Source organism: Drosophila tropicalis, unplaced genomic scaffold, assembly GCF_018151085.1.
Source record: "Drosophila tropicalis isolate 14030-0801.00 unplaced genomic scaffold, ASM1815108v1 contig_1190, whole genome shotgun sequence".
Taxonomy (NCBI): Eukaryota; Metazoa; Arthropoda; class Insecta; order Diptera; family Drosophilidae; genus Drosophila; species Drosophila tropicalis.
This window is the reverse complement of record NW_027172561.1, coordinates 842,006-854,816: the sequence shown is the minus strand read 5'-3', so window position 1 is coordinate 854,816 and position 12,811 is coordinate 842,006. Positions and strand designations below refer to the sequence as shown.

The following is a 12,811-nucleotide window of genomic DNA, read 5'->3' as shown; positions in this document are numbered from 1 at the left end:
TGGCATTTGTTTTGTCAGCAGGCCCTGGAGATTAGATTGTTGCCATCTCCATCCAGTCATACGCTTCCTCCACACTCTGACAACGTGACTTGCAGTTGGAAACCAAGAAGGCTCACAAGAGGAGAGAAAAAAAAAACTATGTAAGTCAATTATTATTATTGTTTTTTCTCTCTCACTCTCGCTCGGTGTGTTTTATTTTGCCTCTGATATGGGGGGTGGTGGCAAATTGATTTTGTCATACCAAAAGTAAATTGAAATCGACCAACTTCAGTAAAGAGATATTTTTGGTTTTATTTTGATTGTGATATAATGTTATATACGATTTTCATTCTTTTTAAGTCTTGTCTTAATTCACAAAAAAAAGATTAAAGAGTGAAAAACGACATAACAGTTTCCTTACAAAAATATATTTAAATATTTACAAAAAGGCAACTAAATTCGAGGTATTGTTGAAGAAATAATAAAATCACTTTTTGCCCTTCTTTTTGGTGTCTTTTTCTTTGGCTTTTTTGTCCTTTTTCTTATCCTTAGTGCCTTTATCACTCTTTACCTTACCACCAGCCAATTTTTTGCGCTCTGTACAAAAGAAAATTTCAATATTTTGGATTATATGTATTTTGGAGTCTCACCATTGCAGGCAGCCTTGTCCAGAGGATGTTTTTTCTTTGGCAAGTTACTCTCTTCGGTAGCATCAACCATACGGCAGGGATCCATAAGTGTATAATATCTGTAAACAAGATATATACAGGTGATTTCAATGACTGAAAATATGAAAATGAATTAATTAGTTGGGTCTTGGGATGAAAATTTTTACATTACCAATGCCAATGAAGATAATGGTAAATTCCTGCAAATGATCCCAGTCGACGGTGATTGAAGAGCTTATGCCCCATGTTAAAAATAACAAGTCCACAATAAAACCGATCAATGAAAATGTAAGCCAGACTTTCACTAGTGTTGGTCGACGCTAGAAAATATAACTCAAAACTCTTTTAATACTATATCTTTATGGTTAGAAGACAGAAAAGAGACAAACCTTGCAAAGTCCCACAATAAGCAAAATTACAATCAGTACCCAGAAGATTGTACCCAACAGTGCGAATATCGAAAATATATTAAACTATATTTATAAACGATGTTCATTAAGATTTTAATTCCAAATAACTAGATACATAAATATTTACTTACACTTGTGACCAGCAATATCATGGCCTGAGTTGCGAAGTATAGCGCATGTACTAGATCGAAAATAGCTATAGCATAGCATATCTTTAACAGATTATGGTAAAAGGCACTTGAAAGAGGGCCGGCTGTTTTGGTTGTTTTATTATTTTTATTACTCTTTTTCGATGCCTTCTTAGCTGGTGATTTTTTCGCAGGTTTTTCCTTTCCTGAGGCCATATTTTAAATCCCATTAAGAAAATAAGAAATGAAAATAAATGATCAGTTCGAATGACCTTTAAAGCAAAGCCTTGTTTTTATTTGCTTCTACTGCTGAATTTGTTTTTAAATAAGGCGGCATGCACTTATCGGTATTTAGAGCTGCCAGAGTTAACGAAAAATACTAAAAAATTATCGATAACATATATATAAATACCTAATTATAAAACCCCATTGCCAAATAGCATCAATTTATACGACATAGAATTTAAATTATTTATGCTTTAAGAAAATATTCTGCAAATGAGTCAATTATTATTAATTTTATGTAAGAAAAAAGTTTTAATGTTGTTTCATGCATACAATATTTAAGACAAACCCCAATTAACATGTACAAATTAAAGCGAGACATAGGTCAGAGGTGCAAAACACATGAATAAACCCTGAAAACATTTCCTACTGGGTCGTCGCAAATATATTTTCCACGTGTGTGTGTATGTGAGCGTTGTTATTCCCTCCAAAAAACATTGGATTTTACAGTTTACAAGGAAAATTACATATCGACTATATTGAAACCATGCCCATTTTGGTTAAAACGTAAGTTAAAGCCAAAAATTTTAATTTTGGGGAAACGGCTTAGTTATTAAGAGAAACAATGGACAAACGAAAGCTTCGAAAGCAAGCTGTCATCGTCATTGATGAAGCGTTGCCATATTTTTATGGTCACTGTAGATCTGGCAGTCGACCGGCTAAGGTGAAGAATTTATGTGCGTTGTGAAATTTATTTAATTTTTTTCGAAATGGGACCGCCAAAAAAATCAAAAAAAGAGCGCAGCGGTGGGGATAAGTTCGGTGAGTAGCAGCAACATCGAGAATCATCGAGAAACCAAGTAAATTTACCCAAACAATCTGCAGCCAAGAAGCGGCGGGCTGAAGATGAGGCCTTCACCCAGCTCGTTGAGATGGAGAATGACAGCAATGATGCCCCCGAGGCTGAAGGAGTACCCGGAGCTGCGTCTAAGAATGCGGAAGCCAACGATGAGAATATCGACACAGATGAATACGGGGCCAAAGACTATCGCTCCCAGATGCAATTGCGTCAGGACCATGGCAATCGTCCACTCTGGGTGGCACCCAACGGACATGTCTTCCTAGAATCCTTCTCACCGGTGTATAAGCATGCTCACGACTTTCTTATTGCCATATCAGAGCCAGTATGCCGACCGGAGCACATCCATGAGTACAAGCTGACGGCATATAGTCTCTATGCCGCTGTCTCAGTGGGCCTGCAAACCCATGACATTATCGAGTATCTGAAACGTCTCAGCAAGACGAGCATTCCCGAGGGCATTATTGAGTTTATACGTCTCTGTACTCTGTCCTATGGTAAAGTTAAATTGGTTTTGAAGCACAACAAATACTTCATCGAATCGCCGCATCCGGAGGTGCTGCAAAAGCTACTCAAGGATCCGGTTATTCAAAAGTGCCGACTCATACGGAACGAGGGCGAGGAATTCATTCAAGGCACAATGGATGGCAAAGCGATTACCCAATTTGGCACAAAACTACCACCTTCAGCTGCTGGGGCAGGCACAAATCCCACAGAAGAGGCGGCTTCAACATCGGCAACGACTGGTCCCGATGGCAATGCCGCTGTACCCGATGACATAACAAATTTCTATGAGAAAATCGACAAGGAAGAGGAGGATGAGGACGAGGCAAATTTGAAAACCGTATCCTTTGAGGTGGCCCAGGAGAAAATTGAGGTAATACAGAAACGTTGCATTGAGATTGAGCATCCGTTGCTGGCGGAATACGATTTTCGTAATGATACCCACAATCCAGACATAAATATTGATCTAAAACCCGCTGCCGTTCTGCGTCCGTATCAGGAGAAGAGTCTTCGAAAAATGTTTGGCAATGGCCGTGCACGTTCCGGTGTAATTGTCCTTCCATGCGGTGCCGGTAAATCTCTGGTCGGTGTCACGGCATGCTGCACGGTGCGCAAACGTGCCCTGGTTCTATGCAACAGTGGCGTTTCGGTGGAACAATGGAAACAACAGTTCAAAATGTGGTCCACAGCCGATGATAGCATGATTTGTCGCTTTACCTCAGAGGCTAAGGATAAACCCATGGGCTGTGGCATCCTTGTGACCACATATTCCATGATAACACACACACAGAAACGGTCCTGGGAAGCGGAGCAGACAATGCGTTGGCTTCAGGAACAGGAATGGGGCATAATGGTCCTAGACGAGGTGCACACCATTCCCGCCAAGATGTTCCGACGCGTCTTAACCATTGTCCAGTCCCATTGCAAGCTCGGTCTGACCGCCACTCTGTTGCGTGAGGATGATAAAATTGCTGATCTTAATTTCCTCATTGGACCGAAATTGTATGAGGCCAATTGGTTGGAATTGCAAAAGAAGGGCTTCATTGCCCGTGTCCAGTGTGCCGAGGTCTGGTGCCCCATGTCGCCAGAGTTCTATCGTGAATATCTGACAACAAGGACATCGAAAAAGATGCTGCTGTATGTGATGAATCCCTCCAAGTTTCGTAGTTGTCAATTTCTTATTAAATACCATGAACAAAGAGGCGACAAAACGATTGTCTTCTCGGACAATGTATTTGCTCTGAAGCATTATGCCATCAAGATGAACAAACCGTTCATCTATGGACCCACTTCACAGAATGAGCGTATACAGATTCTCCAGAATTTCAAATTCAATGCTAAGGTGAGGGGAAATCTTACAGAAATTTCACATTTTCTCTCTTAACTCTGATCTCCCCTCACTGCTTATCACACTTTAGGTCAATACGATATTTGTATCGAAAGTGGCCGACACCAGTTTCGATTTGCCCGAAGCGAATGTTCTCATACAGATATCCTCGCATGGTGGTTCTCGTCGTCAGGAAGCACAACGTTTGGGCCGTATTTTGCGTGCCAAGAAGGGCGCCATTGCCGAGGAATATAATGCATTCTTCTACACTCTCGTCTCGCAGGATACAATGGAGATGAGCTATTCCCGGAAGCGTCAACGCTTTTTGGTCAATCAGGGTTATAGCTACAAAGTGATTACCCATCTCAAAGGCATCGACACGGAACCAGATTTACTATATGGCACCCAAGAAGAGCAGGGCCAATTGTTGCAATTGGTGCTATCCGCCTCCGATTTGGACTGCGAGGATGAGAAGATGCCAGGCGAGCCAGGATATCGTGCTGGTGGTGGCGGTACCACAAAACGAACTGGTGGTCTTAGCTCCATGTCCGGAGGCGATGATGCCGTCTACTATGAATATCGACGCAAGAATACTGGAAGTGTTCATCCTCTCTTTAAGAAATTCAGAGGATAAATCACATATTCACAGTAAAACTTGTGTCTAAACCACAAATAAAGTTCAATCACATCAAAAAAGAAAACAAATTGTGTTTTTTTAAATATATTAAACCCTTTTATTAAAAAAAGGAATGGGGTTTAGTTTTCACCAATAATTTATAGGATTTATTTTATTTTCACATCAAGGAATCCGTTTAAATAGTTTGGTTTGATTCGCATTGGTCTTATATATATCATATAGTTTCTATGAAAACGTTTGATCTCGCAAAAAATAGTTTTAGATTTCCATAACAAACTTGATATACTTTTCGATCTATACTTTGGTCTTCGAACCGAATAGAACTTTGGTCCGTTAGTTCTACATATGTATGTATATGTAAATATGTCGATCCGGAGGGAGATTGGAAATATCTCTAAAAACAAAATCATTTTTATACCATACACCCATAGGGTGAAATGGTATATTAAAGTCGCCAAAATGTATGTAACAGGCAGAAGGAAGCTTCTCCGACCCTATAAAGTATATATATTTTTGATCAGGATCAACACCCGAGTCAATCTAGCCATGTCCGTCTGTCCGTCCGTCCGTCTGTATGAACACGCAGATCTCGGAGACTATAAGAGCCATCAAATTTGGTATGTATACTCGTGTAGTATGTAAATGTATAGAGTTAATTCGAATTTTGGCCACGCCCCCAGGAATCACTTAAAACTATTTTTCTTAAAAAAGTATAACAGCTAGAGACATCAAATTTGGTTTATATACTCGTTTAGTTAGCGCGCAGAAACTAATTGTTTAAACTTTTTGCCACGCCCACTTCCGCCCCCGGAATTTACATAAAACTGATTTCCTTAAAAACTATGACAGCTACCGACATTGAATTTGGTATGCAGACTAGCTTAATAGACGCGCAGATATTGGCTATTTAAAAAATTTTGCCACGCCCACTTCCGCCCCCGCAAATGAAACAAAACTGATTTTATCAAAAACTAACAAAGCTAAAGTCACTAAATTTAGTATGTACACTGGCTTAGTATGCGCGCAGAGTATACATCTTCTCATATTTTTCCACGCCCACTTCCGCCTCCATAATTTAGAAAAAACCGATTTCCTCATGTAGTTTTTTGACTATCGCATTCAAATTCCGCAGACTAATTAATTTTATCAATTTCTACCAAACTACCAAATTTTTTTTAAATCGGACTAGAAACATGCAAAATATGCGTATGAACGTATTTTACTACGTGGTCCATAAGAGCCGAATTGGCCGTTGGCTAGTGGCGGCGCTAGAGTGCTCATGTATGAAGCATGTAAAAACAATTTAATAGACATACATATGTACATTTGGTTATCGAAATTTGAAATATTTGTTTCACCTGGTGTATGGTATACCCAAGTCGACGAGTCGACTTACTTGCTTCATTTATTTTCCCTTCTCTTTTAGTTCAAGTTCTGGACCCGGCGAGTGGGCCATCATTGAACTGCAGGGTGATCTAGAGGTGAGAACTAATCAGGATATGCATGATCAATTCATTGGCGATCTGTACTACAATAAATATGGACAACCGGTAAAATTAGCTCAATTTTAATAATGTAATAATCTGAATTCCAATGGATAATCTGTATATAGATACTCATAATTGGCCATCACATACTGCAAGGACGAGAACAGAAATTGGAGAAACCATTTGCTGTCCTTGAGAAATCCAAAACAAATGAGGGTCAACGTCTTTTGGATGCCAGTCAGGCTACACTCGATGCAAGCTGCCTAAATGCCACCTCTGGTGGTGGGGAACGCACAGTTCTTGATCAGACCATTGCCCAGGAGCACAAAAGTCGCCAGCGTACCGAGTATACAGTTCGAGCCATTTGTTCCAAGAAATTAATATTCAAATCGCGACCCAAACCCATTATAGCCAATGTGGCGAAAAGTGTTTAATACATATGTATGTGTATATATTAGATGATTTAGATAGTTCCGATAGTAATTATATGTCTGTTATATATATATATATATTTTTATAATCTTCATACTTATAGGTAATAAATTAAACAATTTCCATTTCACGTTCGATGCCAACAAATTTCAATTGTTCGGTCGGTCCATATCTATAGTCAAAGAAGAGCTCTTCACCCGGCTGGATGGCGCGTTTGGCAAATATTCCAATACGATGATCGCCAGTGACCATCATAACCTTGGCATAGCAATTGGGATTAATGGAATGATTGGCAAAACGTATTTTATTGCCCTTGCGTGTGGCATCGACCACAAAATCGTTGTTCAAATTGAATAGGAAAGAGCACATATATTTGTCATACACTTTGCCACGACGATCGGCCTCATCCTGCGATATAATCTCACCGCAATATTCGGAGATGAATTCATTCTTTTGGGCACCCTCCTTCAAGAATATACCCCAGCCGGCAATGTCTGATGGGGCCATTAGTAGATGTTTATCTGCAAAAGTGAATGATTTAGTAATGAAATCCTCTAAGAATTTTCCTTTGATCCTTACGCAATCCACGCTGCACACACACATTCTTGCAGGTGATTTTGGTCAATTTGAATTGATCGGCTCCGCATGCCTGACACAAATCCGGATCACATTCACGGACAGCTAAATAGCATGGACATTGCTTGGTATTGCATTGAGCCTTGCAGCGACAACCCGGAAAACGATTCTGACAATCGCTGCTGCAATTGCAGAATTTCTCACAGAAGTTATGAGTCAAAATGCATGAGCAATTCATGTCACATGGGCCGGCATGATCGCAGGGTGTATAATTGTAGACATGATTCGATGACGAGTCCTTTTTCAATTGAATTTTACGGCAATGCAGTGACCATAAACGTTGCTTCTTCTTCTTCTTGCGCGGTGGTGTAAAGTCCTGACGCAAGTCCTCGAAACTGAATTCGGCTGCCTCCTTCTGGGCAAACTCATAGACCTGTCGGCATGTTTTGGTCAACATATTATGCGCAATGGCACAATAGTTTTTCAAATACACCTTATGGAGGACACGAAACAATGCCTGATCGGCACCAGTCCAAACGCATTGAGTGCTTGTAATGTTCATCATACCAGCTGGAAGAGAATAACGACTTATTAGCACGGATGTCCAAATGAATGGGGTAACATTTAATTTATGATTTCATTAAAAAGCCTAAAGATTCTACAAAGGGTATCAAAGAAAGAATTAACTTCTGAGCTTTAATTTATACCTAGTTAAAGGCAAACGATTTTGCTTTCTCTCTCTCTCTCTCTCTCTTTCTATTGCAATGCTATCTCTTTCATTTTAATGCCGAATTGATGCTAAGACAGTTTTCTGAAGTAGTACAACTGTAAATTATACTAGTATAAAAGAGAATGGTCTTTATGTGACCATGGTACTCTTCGTCCCCCTAGGACATGTTTTTACCATAACCAAAGGCAATTTTGTTTACAATTTTTGTCTAGAGGCTTACCCATAATGGAATTGATTTCGGCAACGGCGGCGCTGTTAACAGCAATGCTATTATCCTTGCTATTCTCATGATTGAAGTCCTTGTTACTAAACTGACTGTTGCTATCATTACTATCCTCGGAACTGGCCTCATTGCATGAGTCAATGGGTGGAGTTTTGCTATCGGCAGCCAATTTCTCCTTCATGCCATCCTGCAAGGAAGACCAAACACAAATTATATCAAATGGCTAAAGATTTCAATTGATGCTTTTCACTTACAATTAGCATGTAACAGGAATTGCCGCAAGGATCGGCAAAGGTTTTTAGCTCGGGGTAGCGACGCTTCTGTAAATTGGGACCAGCATGTCCTTGCAGACCTGTTGATTGAGACACAAGAGAATTATTACTATAATGAACACAATATTCGGAAGAGGCGCAGAGATCATGAGACAATATGAGACGCTTTGTTTTTTTTTTTTCGGTTGTGGGTTGGTTGGTTGGTTAGCATGAGGGCGCGGGCGAGCGATCGTTACGTTTATTTGATTTCCATAGTAATTTTTTTGATTCAATGTGGTGGGTGAGTAGTGGGTCAATAATGATGACGATCAAGGCAAAGCCGCACAGCAGAATGAGGTGACAGGATTTACACCAAGAAAAATCAATTTTGTTTTAACAAGACAATGAAAATTGGCCTAATCAATTCACATAGCATTTAGAAAGACAGACACAGAGGTAAACAGAGACAGACACATAGAGAGTGAGAGAGAGATTTATGATTATGGATGTGGAGGAGGCGGCGGCATGAGTTGTGTGTGCGTGTGGTTATCGAAAAACAACAACTACAACAACGACTCACCCTGCACATGGTGACCTAAATATATATTGCAATTGTTTTTCAATACAACAAAAAATTTAAAAGTGTTTGGTTTTTTTTTTTTTTTTTTTTTGGCAAGAAGAGATTTTGTTTGGATTTTTTTGGTTGGCAAAAATAAAAAGCAAAAACAAAACGTAAAGTTCATTAAATTTATAACCCAGTTGGAACCGCCGTCTTAGGTGGATTAACTTACGATGAAGGAAGCAATCATATTTGAAGCAGCGACGACAGAAGAGAGTGTGAAATGAGTGCATAGTGCGCTCCCGGGAAACACTCTCGGCCTTGGTGCCATCAATGTTTGGAGTGCATTCTTGTGGTCGCTCTGGATCCTGATGTTCGGTTAGCTCAATGTATCTGATACGAAAAGGAGGAGAAAAATTAGCCATTAACTTTTGTGCATATGGGTTTATATAGGGTGGACTATAAAACGCACTTCTCTTTGAGCTCTTGGGCAGTGCCTTTGTCTGGAAAGTTGGCACTGATTGCCTGAAATATAATTGGTGCTGGAAATGGTAGCTTCTCTTTGACCTCTTCCTTGTTGTTATCCTTGTTGATAGTTTCCTTAACGACTTCTGGCTTGATATCTACAGCCAATGCCGACGACGATGCCTCTTCGGTTGACTCGTCATTCTCTTTCTTTTTTACCGCCCCACCAACTGGCATCGCCTTGGTCTGTTCATCAACTTTAGCCAATGGCGACAACTTTTTCTCTTTATCTTTGTCGTCATTCTCATCAGCTGTGCATTTGGATGGCTTGACCACAGTTTCCGTTTTCACCTGAGTACTAGAACTGGAAGATGCTGTTTCCTCCAGCTCCTTGCTATGTGATCGCATTAGAGCATGAACCAACTCCACAAATATAGCATCATCCATAAACGATGGATCTTTATCGCCGTGCACTTTGCCGTCATAGTTCTTGATAAGCTCCTCAATGAACTTGCCATCTTTGTCCAAGACTTCGTCACCCATGTATGGAATGTTATGGAGAACTGTCTCGTCCTCAACCATAAAATTCTGCTGTGTGGGTGCCCAAGTATACATGGTCGGTATGGGAGTGACGGCATTGATTACACAAATGGGAACACGTTGAGGGCCAGCCGGTGATCCACTGTAGCTGGTCACTTCGGCCCGTTTAACGCAATCAACATGCGGAGGATCATAGGGTTTCGCTTGCCATGCCTTCGACTCGCAATAAAGATCCTGCACATTGTGATTATGTTCGTCCCTGCAATTTGCATGAAAAGACAATGCAAATTTTTCATCAGACATCCATCGTACGTTACCCTCTCGCAATTTTCCCCCAGTCGAGAACCACTTACCAATTTTTAATCCACGCTTCCTTTATTTCATCGGCTCGTTTATAACGTTTCTGTTGTCGTATTTTCATATATTCCGATTTGACGCGACGCTTCCATTCTGGTGGCACTTTGGCATTACTCATTTTGCAATTAATTTGGCCATAAAATGCCAATAATTAAATGTTTTTAATCAACAGACCGACCGCCTTTTTGATAGTGCTGCCACTTTTGTACATAATTCGCAGGAGCAGAGAGTTGCCACTTGATTCAATTCCCAGCGCATTCGATTATTATCATTTTTGATTGTTATATCGATTTTAATTGCTCTGGCAACCCCAATATGCTCATTTGCTATCTCTGTCATACATAAAAACAATACTATGTTTAGTCTTGAAATCAAAATCCTAGGAAATACATTTTAAATAAAAAAATTCTATAAGCTGGACATTCACGAGATTGAGGAAATTGCTGCAATGGAACCATCGGCTTGCGAAGGTATGAATCCATCCAAACTACAACACAACAGCAACAACACCATCAGCAAACGTACCGGCTGTGTAATGTTGTTTTTTTTTTTTCTTCTAATCCTCATCCTTGTTTCTTTGCTTGCGCTCTTCCATATAGATCTAAAATCCTTTGAGCGTCGTCTCACTGAGGTGGTTTCATCATATAGGCCTTCCACATTCCGTTGGCGCAGTGAGTAACTGAATTATGGGTTTATTGGCAATTGCCTAATCACACACACACATACACATAATCAATTGCAGTTATATTGTCAGCAATGTCAGTTTGTACGGCTATAAGTGCATGGTACTGGCTAAGGGATCCGCGCACAACAGTTGTTCCACTAACCGAATCCCTATGGATACATCCGATATTTACAATGGCCACAGTAACATTAAGTAAGAATAATTGAACGAATGAGTTCATGTAATTGTATGTAATAATGTATTCCTCTCTTCTCCCCCATCTCAGTTGTTCTCTTTATTATTGGCATCCAGAAACTAGTGATTGCCCCACAGATTATCACATCTAGGACACGCATCGTTCTGTGTGACTTTAATATGAGCTGCGATGACACGGGGAAATTGATATTAAAACCACGCCAAAGCAATAATAACAGCACATGAAGCCGCTGTGCGAGCAAAGACAATCAATCACATCATACAATTTAACAATAATTTCGTCTTGTCCTCAAAAGACCCCTTCCCGGAAACCTTTCCACACCTTATGATTATGTTATTTCGGACACCCTAGTTTTTATGCAGGAAAGATATATAAAAACATATAACGTACCTCCTTAAACAAATTTGGTTAAATTATATAGAAGCTCACTATGTACAAACAAAACTAGCAATTGTTAAACATGTTTTCATTTTTGTTCATTTGTGCCGTCTACTTTTGTTTTGTTATGGACACTCAAATCTTTTGCTGCCAAATCAACCCATAAACAAAAAGCCCAATTTAAATAAATAACATTTAAATTAAAAACTGCTCAATTAGCACTAAAACAAGTGTGGTCACCCACTCAGACGTTGTGTAACACCAACTGTTTTAAAGCCTAATTAAATTGCTCGCTTATCGCTAACTAGGAAATTAGCCAGCGCACCAACAGACGACGAAATCGATACGTAATCTCTCTTTCTGTATTTTGGCCTGTATAAATACTGCCAATTTGCTGAACCTAAGCATCAGAAGTATTTTGTACTCCAATCAACAACAACACAAAACAAACAAACAACAAACAAAAAGCCAACACCATGAAGTTCTATCTCGTTTGCGCCCTTATCCTGAGCATCGCTTTCTTTGTGGCCACGGGTAAGCAGTAGTCGCAGCAGCAGCAGTAACAGGAAAATACTTACTAATTCTCCTCTTCACATATTAAAGCTTCACCGATCGCTGAAGATCAATTGCCAATGCAAGGACATTCTCATCATGACCATCACAATGTCGTACGCAGCCTGGGAGTGGACATTAATTCTGGCGGTGCTAGTTCCAACAAGAATGGCGAGGTTGCTTGCTGTGGTTAGACTCAGTCGTCTGCCAATACAACATGCCTTAAGCAAATTGGAGCCAATGCCCGCCTCCAGTTCATTTTACATTTTTACATTTGAAATAAAGAAGCAATAGTTGAAAATCCAAATTTATAACTGATGAATTCATTAACTTAAACCAGCCATCAAACGCAAAACTCCAACATATTCTCCTGTCATATTCATTAAGAGGCATTGAATTGGCCTTCAAAATGATTCTTACAATTGTGTAAATGAGTTACAAGAAAGAGTTAAAGGAAAGAGACAAATTTTAATTGAAGTTAAGTGAATGATGTTACAGGGTAGGAGAGCGCATAGGATACTATGGATTAAATATTGACTTGAACTATAAAAGTTCACCTGGATAAATAAAACAATGCAAATGTTAACTCTTAAATCAAGATGATTCAACTGAAACACTTTGCTGACTCTTAATGGCTTGATCG

General features: G+C 39.7%; 5 protein-coding genes across 6 annotated transcripts; 3 read left to right on the top strand and 2 right to left on the bottom strand.

The window, feature by feature from the left end:
- Positions 1-391: 391 nt before the first annotated feature.
- Positions 392-1,473, bottom strand: LOC137579974 (uncharacterized). Its single transcript, XM_068293889.1, has 5 exons — positions 1,189-1,473; positions 1,037-1,120; positions 820-967; positions 630-761; positions 392-576 (listed from the first exon to the last, which is right to left on the bottom strand). Exons 1-5 carry the CDS (start codon positions 1,399-1,401, stop codon positions 467-469), a joined length of 687 nt encoding a protein of 228 aa, XP_068149990.1. The 5' UTR covers positions 1,402-1,473; the 3' UTR covers positions 392-466.
- Positions 1,474-1,837: 364 nt separating this feature from the next.
- Positions 1,838-6,786, top strand: LOC137578025 (chromosome transmission fidelity protein 8 homolog). Its single transcript, XM_068291670.1, has 3 exons — positions 1,838-1,977; positions 6,164-6,287; positions 6,350-6,786. Exons 1-3 carry the CDS (start codon positions 1,958-1,960, stop codon positions 6,656-6,658), a joined length of 453 nt encoding a protein of 150 aa, XP_068147771.1. The 5' UTR covers positions 1,838-1,957; the 3' UTR covers positions 6,659-6,786.
- hay (ATP-dependent DNA helicase hay) lies at positions 2,051-4,803 on the top strand. Its single transcript, XM_068291637.1, has 3 exons — positions 2,051-2,232; positions 2,296-4,115; positions 4,192-4,803. Exons 1-3 carry the CDS (start codon positions 2,181-2,183, stop codon positions 4,732-4,734), a joined length of 2,415 nt encoding a protein of 804 aa, XP_068147738.1. The 5' UTR covers positions 2,051-2,180; the 3' UTR covers positions 4,735-4,803.
- Positions 6,654-10,572, bottom strand: E(z) (histone-lysine N-methyltransferase E(z)). Of its 2 annotated transcripts, XM_068291648.1 has the most exons (8): positions 10,354-10,572; positions 9,468-10,259; positions 9,228-9,388; positions 9,017-9,031; positions 8,440-8,537; positions 8,183-8,372; positions 7,236-7,802; positions 6,654-7,177 (listed from the first exon to the last, which is right to left on the bottom strand). In XM_068291648.1, the coding sequence occupies exons 1-8, from the start codon at positions 10,473-10,475 to the stop codon at positions 6,768-6,770; spliced, it is 2,355 nt and encodes a 784-aa protein (XP_068147749.1). In that variant the 5' UTR covers positions 10,476-10,572; the 3' UTR covers positions 6,654-6,767. The 2 variants fall into 2 exon arrangements, with proteins under 2 accessions (XP_068147749.1, XP_068147759.1); XM_068291658.1 differs by lacking the exon at positions 9,017-9,031.
- A 104-nt stretch (positions 10,573-10,676) lies between these two features.
- On the top strand, positions 10,677-11,956 carry Cnep1r2 (CTD nuclear envelope phosphatase 1 regulatory subunit 2). Its single transcript, XM_068291682.1, has 4 exons — positions 10,677-10,827; positions 10,957-11,028; positions 11,100-11,234; positions 11,308-11,956. Exons 1-4 carry the CDS (start codon positions 10,806-10,808, stop codon positions 11,460-11,462), a joined length of 384 nt encoding a protein of 127 aa, XP_068147783.1. The 5' UTR covers positions 10,677-10,805; the 3' UTR covers positions 11,463-11,956.
- The last annotated feature ends 855 nt before the right edge of the window (positions 11,957-12,811 follow it).

Excerpts from the sequence above, each read along its gene's own strand:
- LOC137579974 (XM_068293889.1), bottom strand. The coding sequence starts at position 1,401 with ATGGCCTCAGGAAAGGAAAAACCTGCGAAAAAATCACCAGCTAAGAAG. Across the intron at positions 968-1,036 it reads TTATTGTGGGACTTTGCAAG|CGTCGACCAACACTAGTGAA; the intron begins GTTTGTCTCTTT and ends TATATTTTCTAG. Across the intron at positions 762-819 it reads CATTATCTTCATTGGCATTG|TCATTGAAATCACCTGTATA; the intron begins GTAATGTAAAAA and ends TCATATTTTCAG.
- LOC137578025 (XM_068291670.1), top strand. The coding sequence starts at position 1,958 with ATGCCCATTTTGGTTAAAAC. Across the intron at positions 1,978-6,163 it reads ATGCCCATTTTGGTTAAAAC|TTCAAGTTCTGGACCCGGCG; the intron begins GTAAGTTAAAGC and ends CTTCTCTTTTAG. Across the intron at positions 6,288-6,349 it reads ACAATAAATATGGACAACCG|ATACTCATAATTGGCCATCA; the intron begins GTAAAATTAGCT and ends ATCTGTATATAG.
- hay (XM_068291637.1), top strand. The coding sequence starts at position 2,181 with ATGGGACCGCCAAAAAAATCAAAAAAAGAGCGCAGCGGTGGGGATAAG. Across the intron at positions 2,233-2,295 it reads CAGCGGTGGGGATAAGTTCG|CCAAGAAGCGGCGGGCTGAA; the intron begins GTGAGTAGCAGC and ends AACAATCTGCAG. Across the intron at positions 4,116-4,191 it reads ATTTCAAATTCAATGCTAAG|GTCAATACGATATTTGTATC; the intron begins GTGAGGGGAAAT and ends ATCACACTTTAG.
- Cnep1r2 (XM_068291682.1), top strand. The coding sequence starts at position 10,806 with ATGGAACCATCGGCTTGCGAAG. Across the intron at positions 11,029-11,099 it reads TTCCACATTCCGTTGGCGCA|TTATATTGTCAGCAATGTCA; the intron begins GTGAGTAACTGA and ends AATCAATTGCAG. Across the intron at positions 11,235-11,307 it reads AATGGCCACAGTAACATTAA|TTGTTCTCTTTATTATTGGC; the intron begins GTAAGAATAATT and ends CCCCCATCTCAG.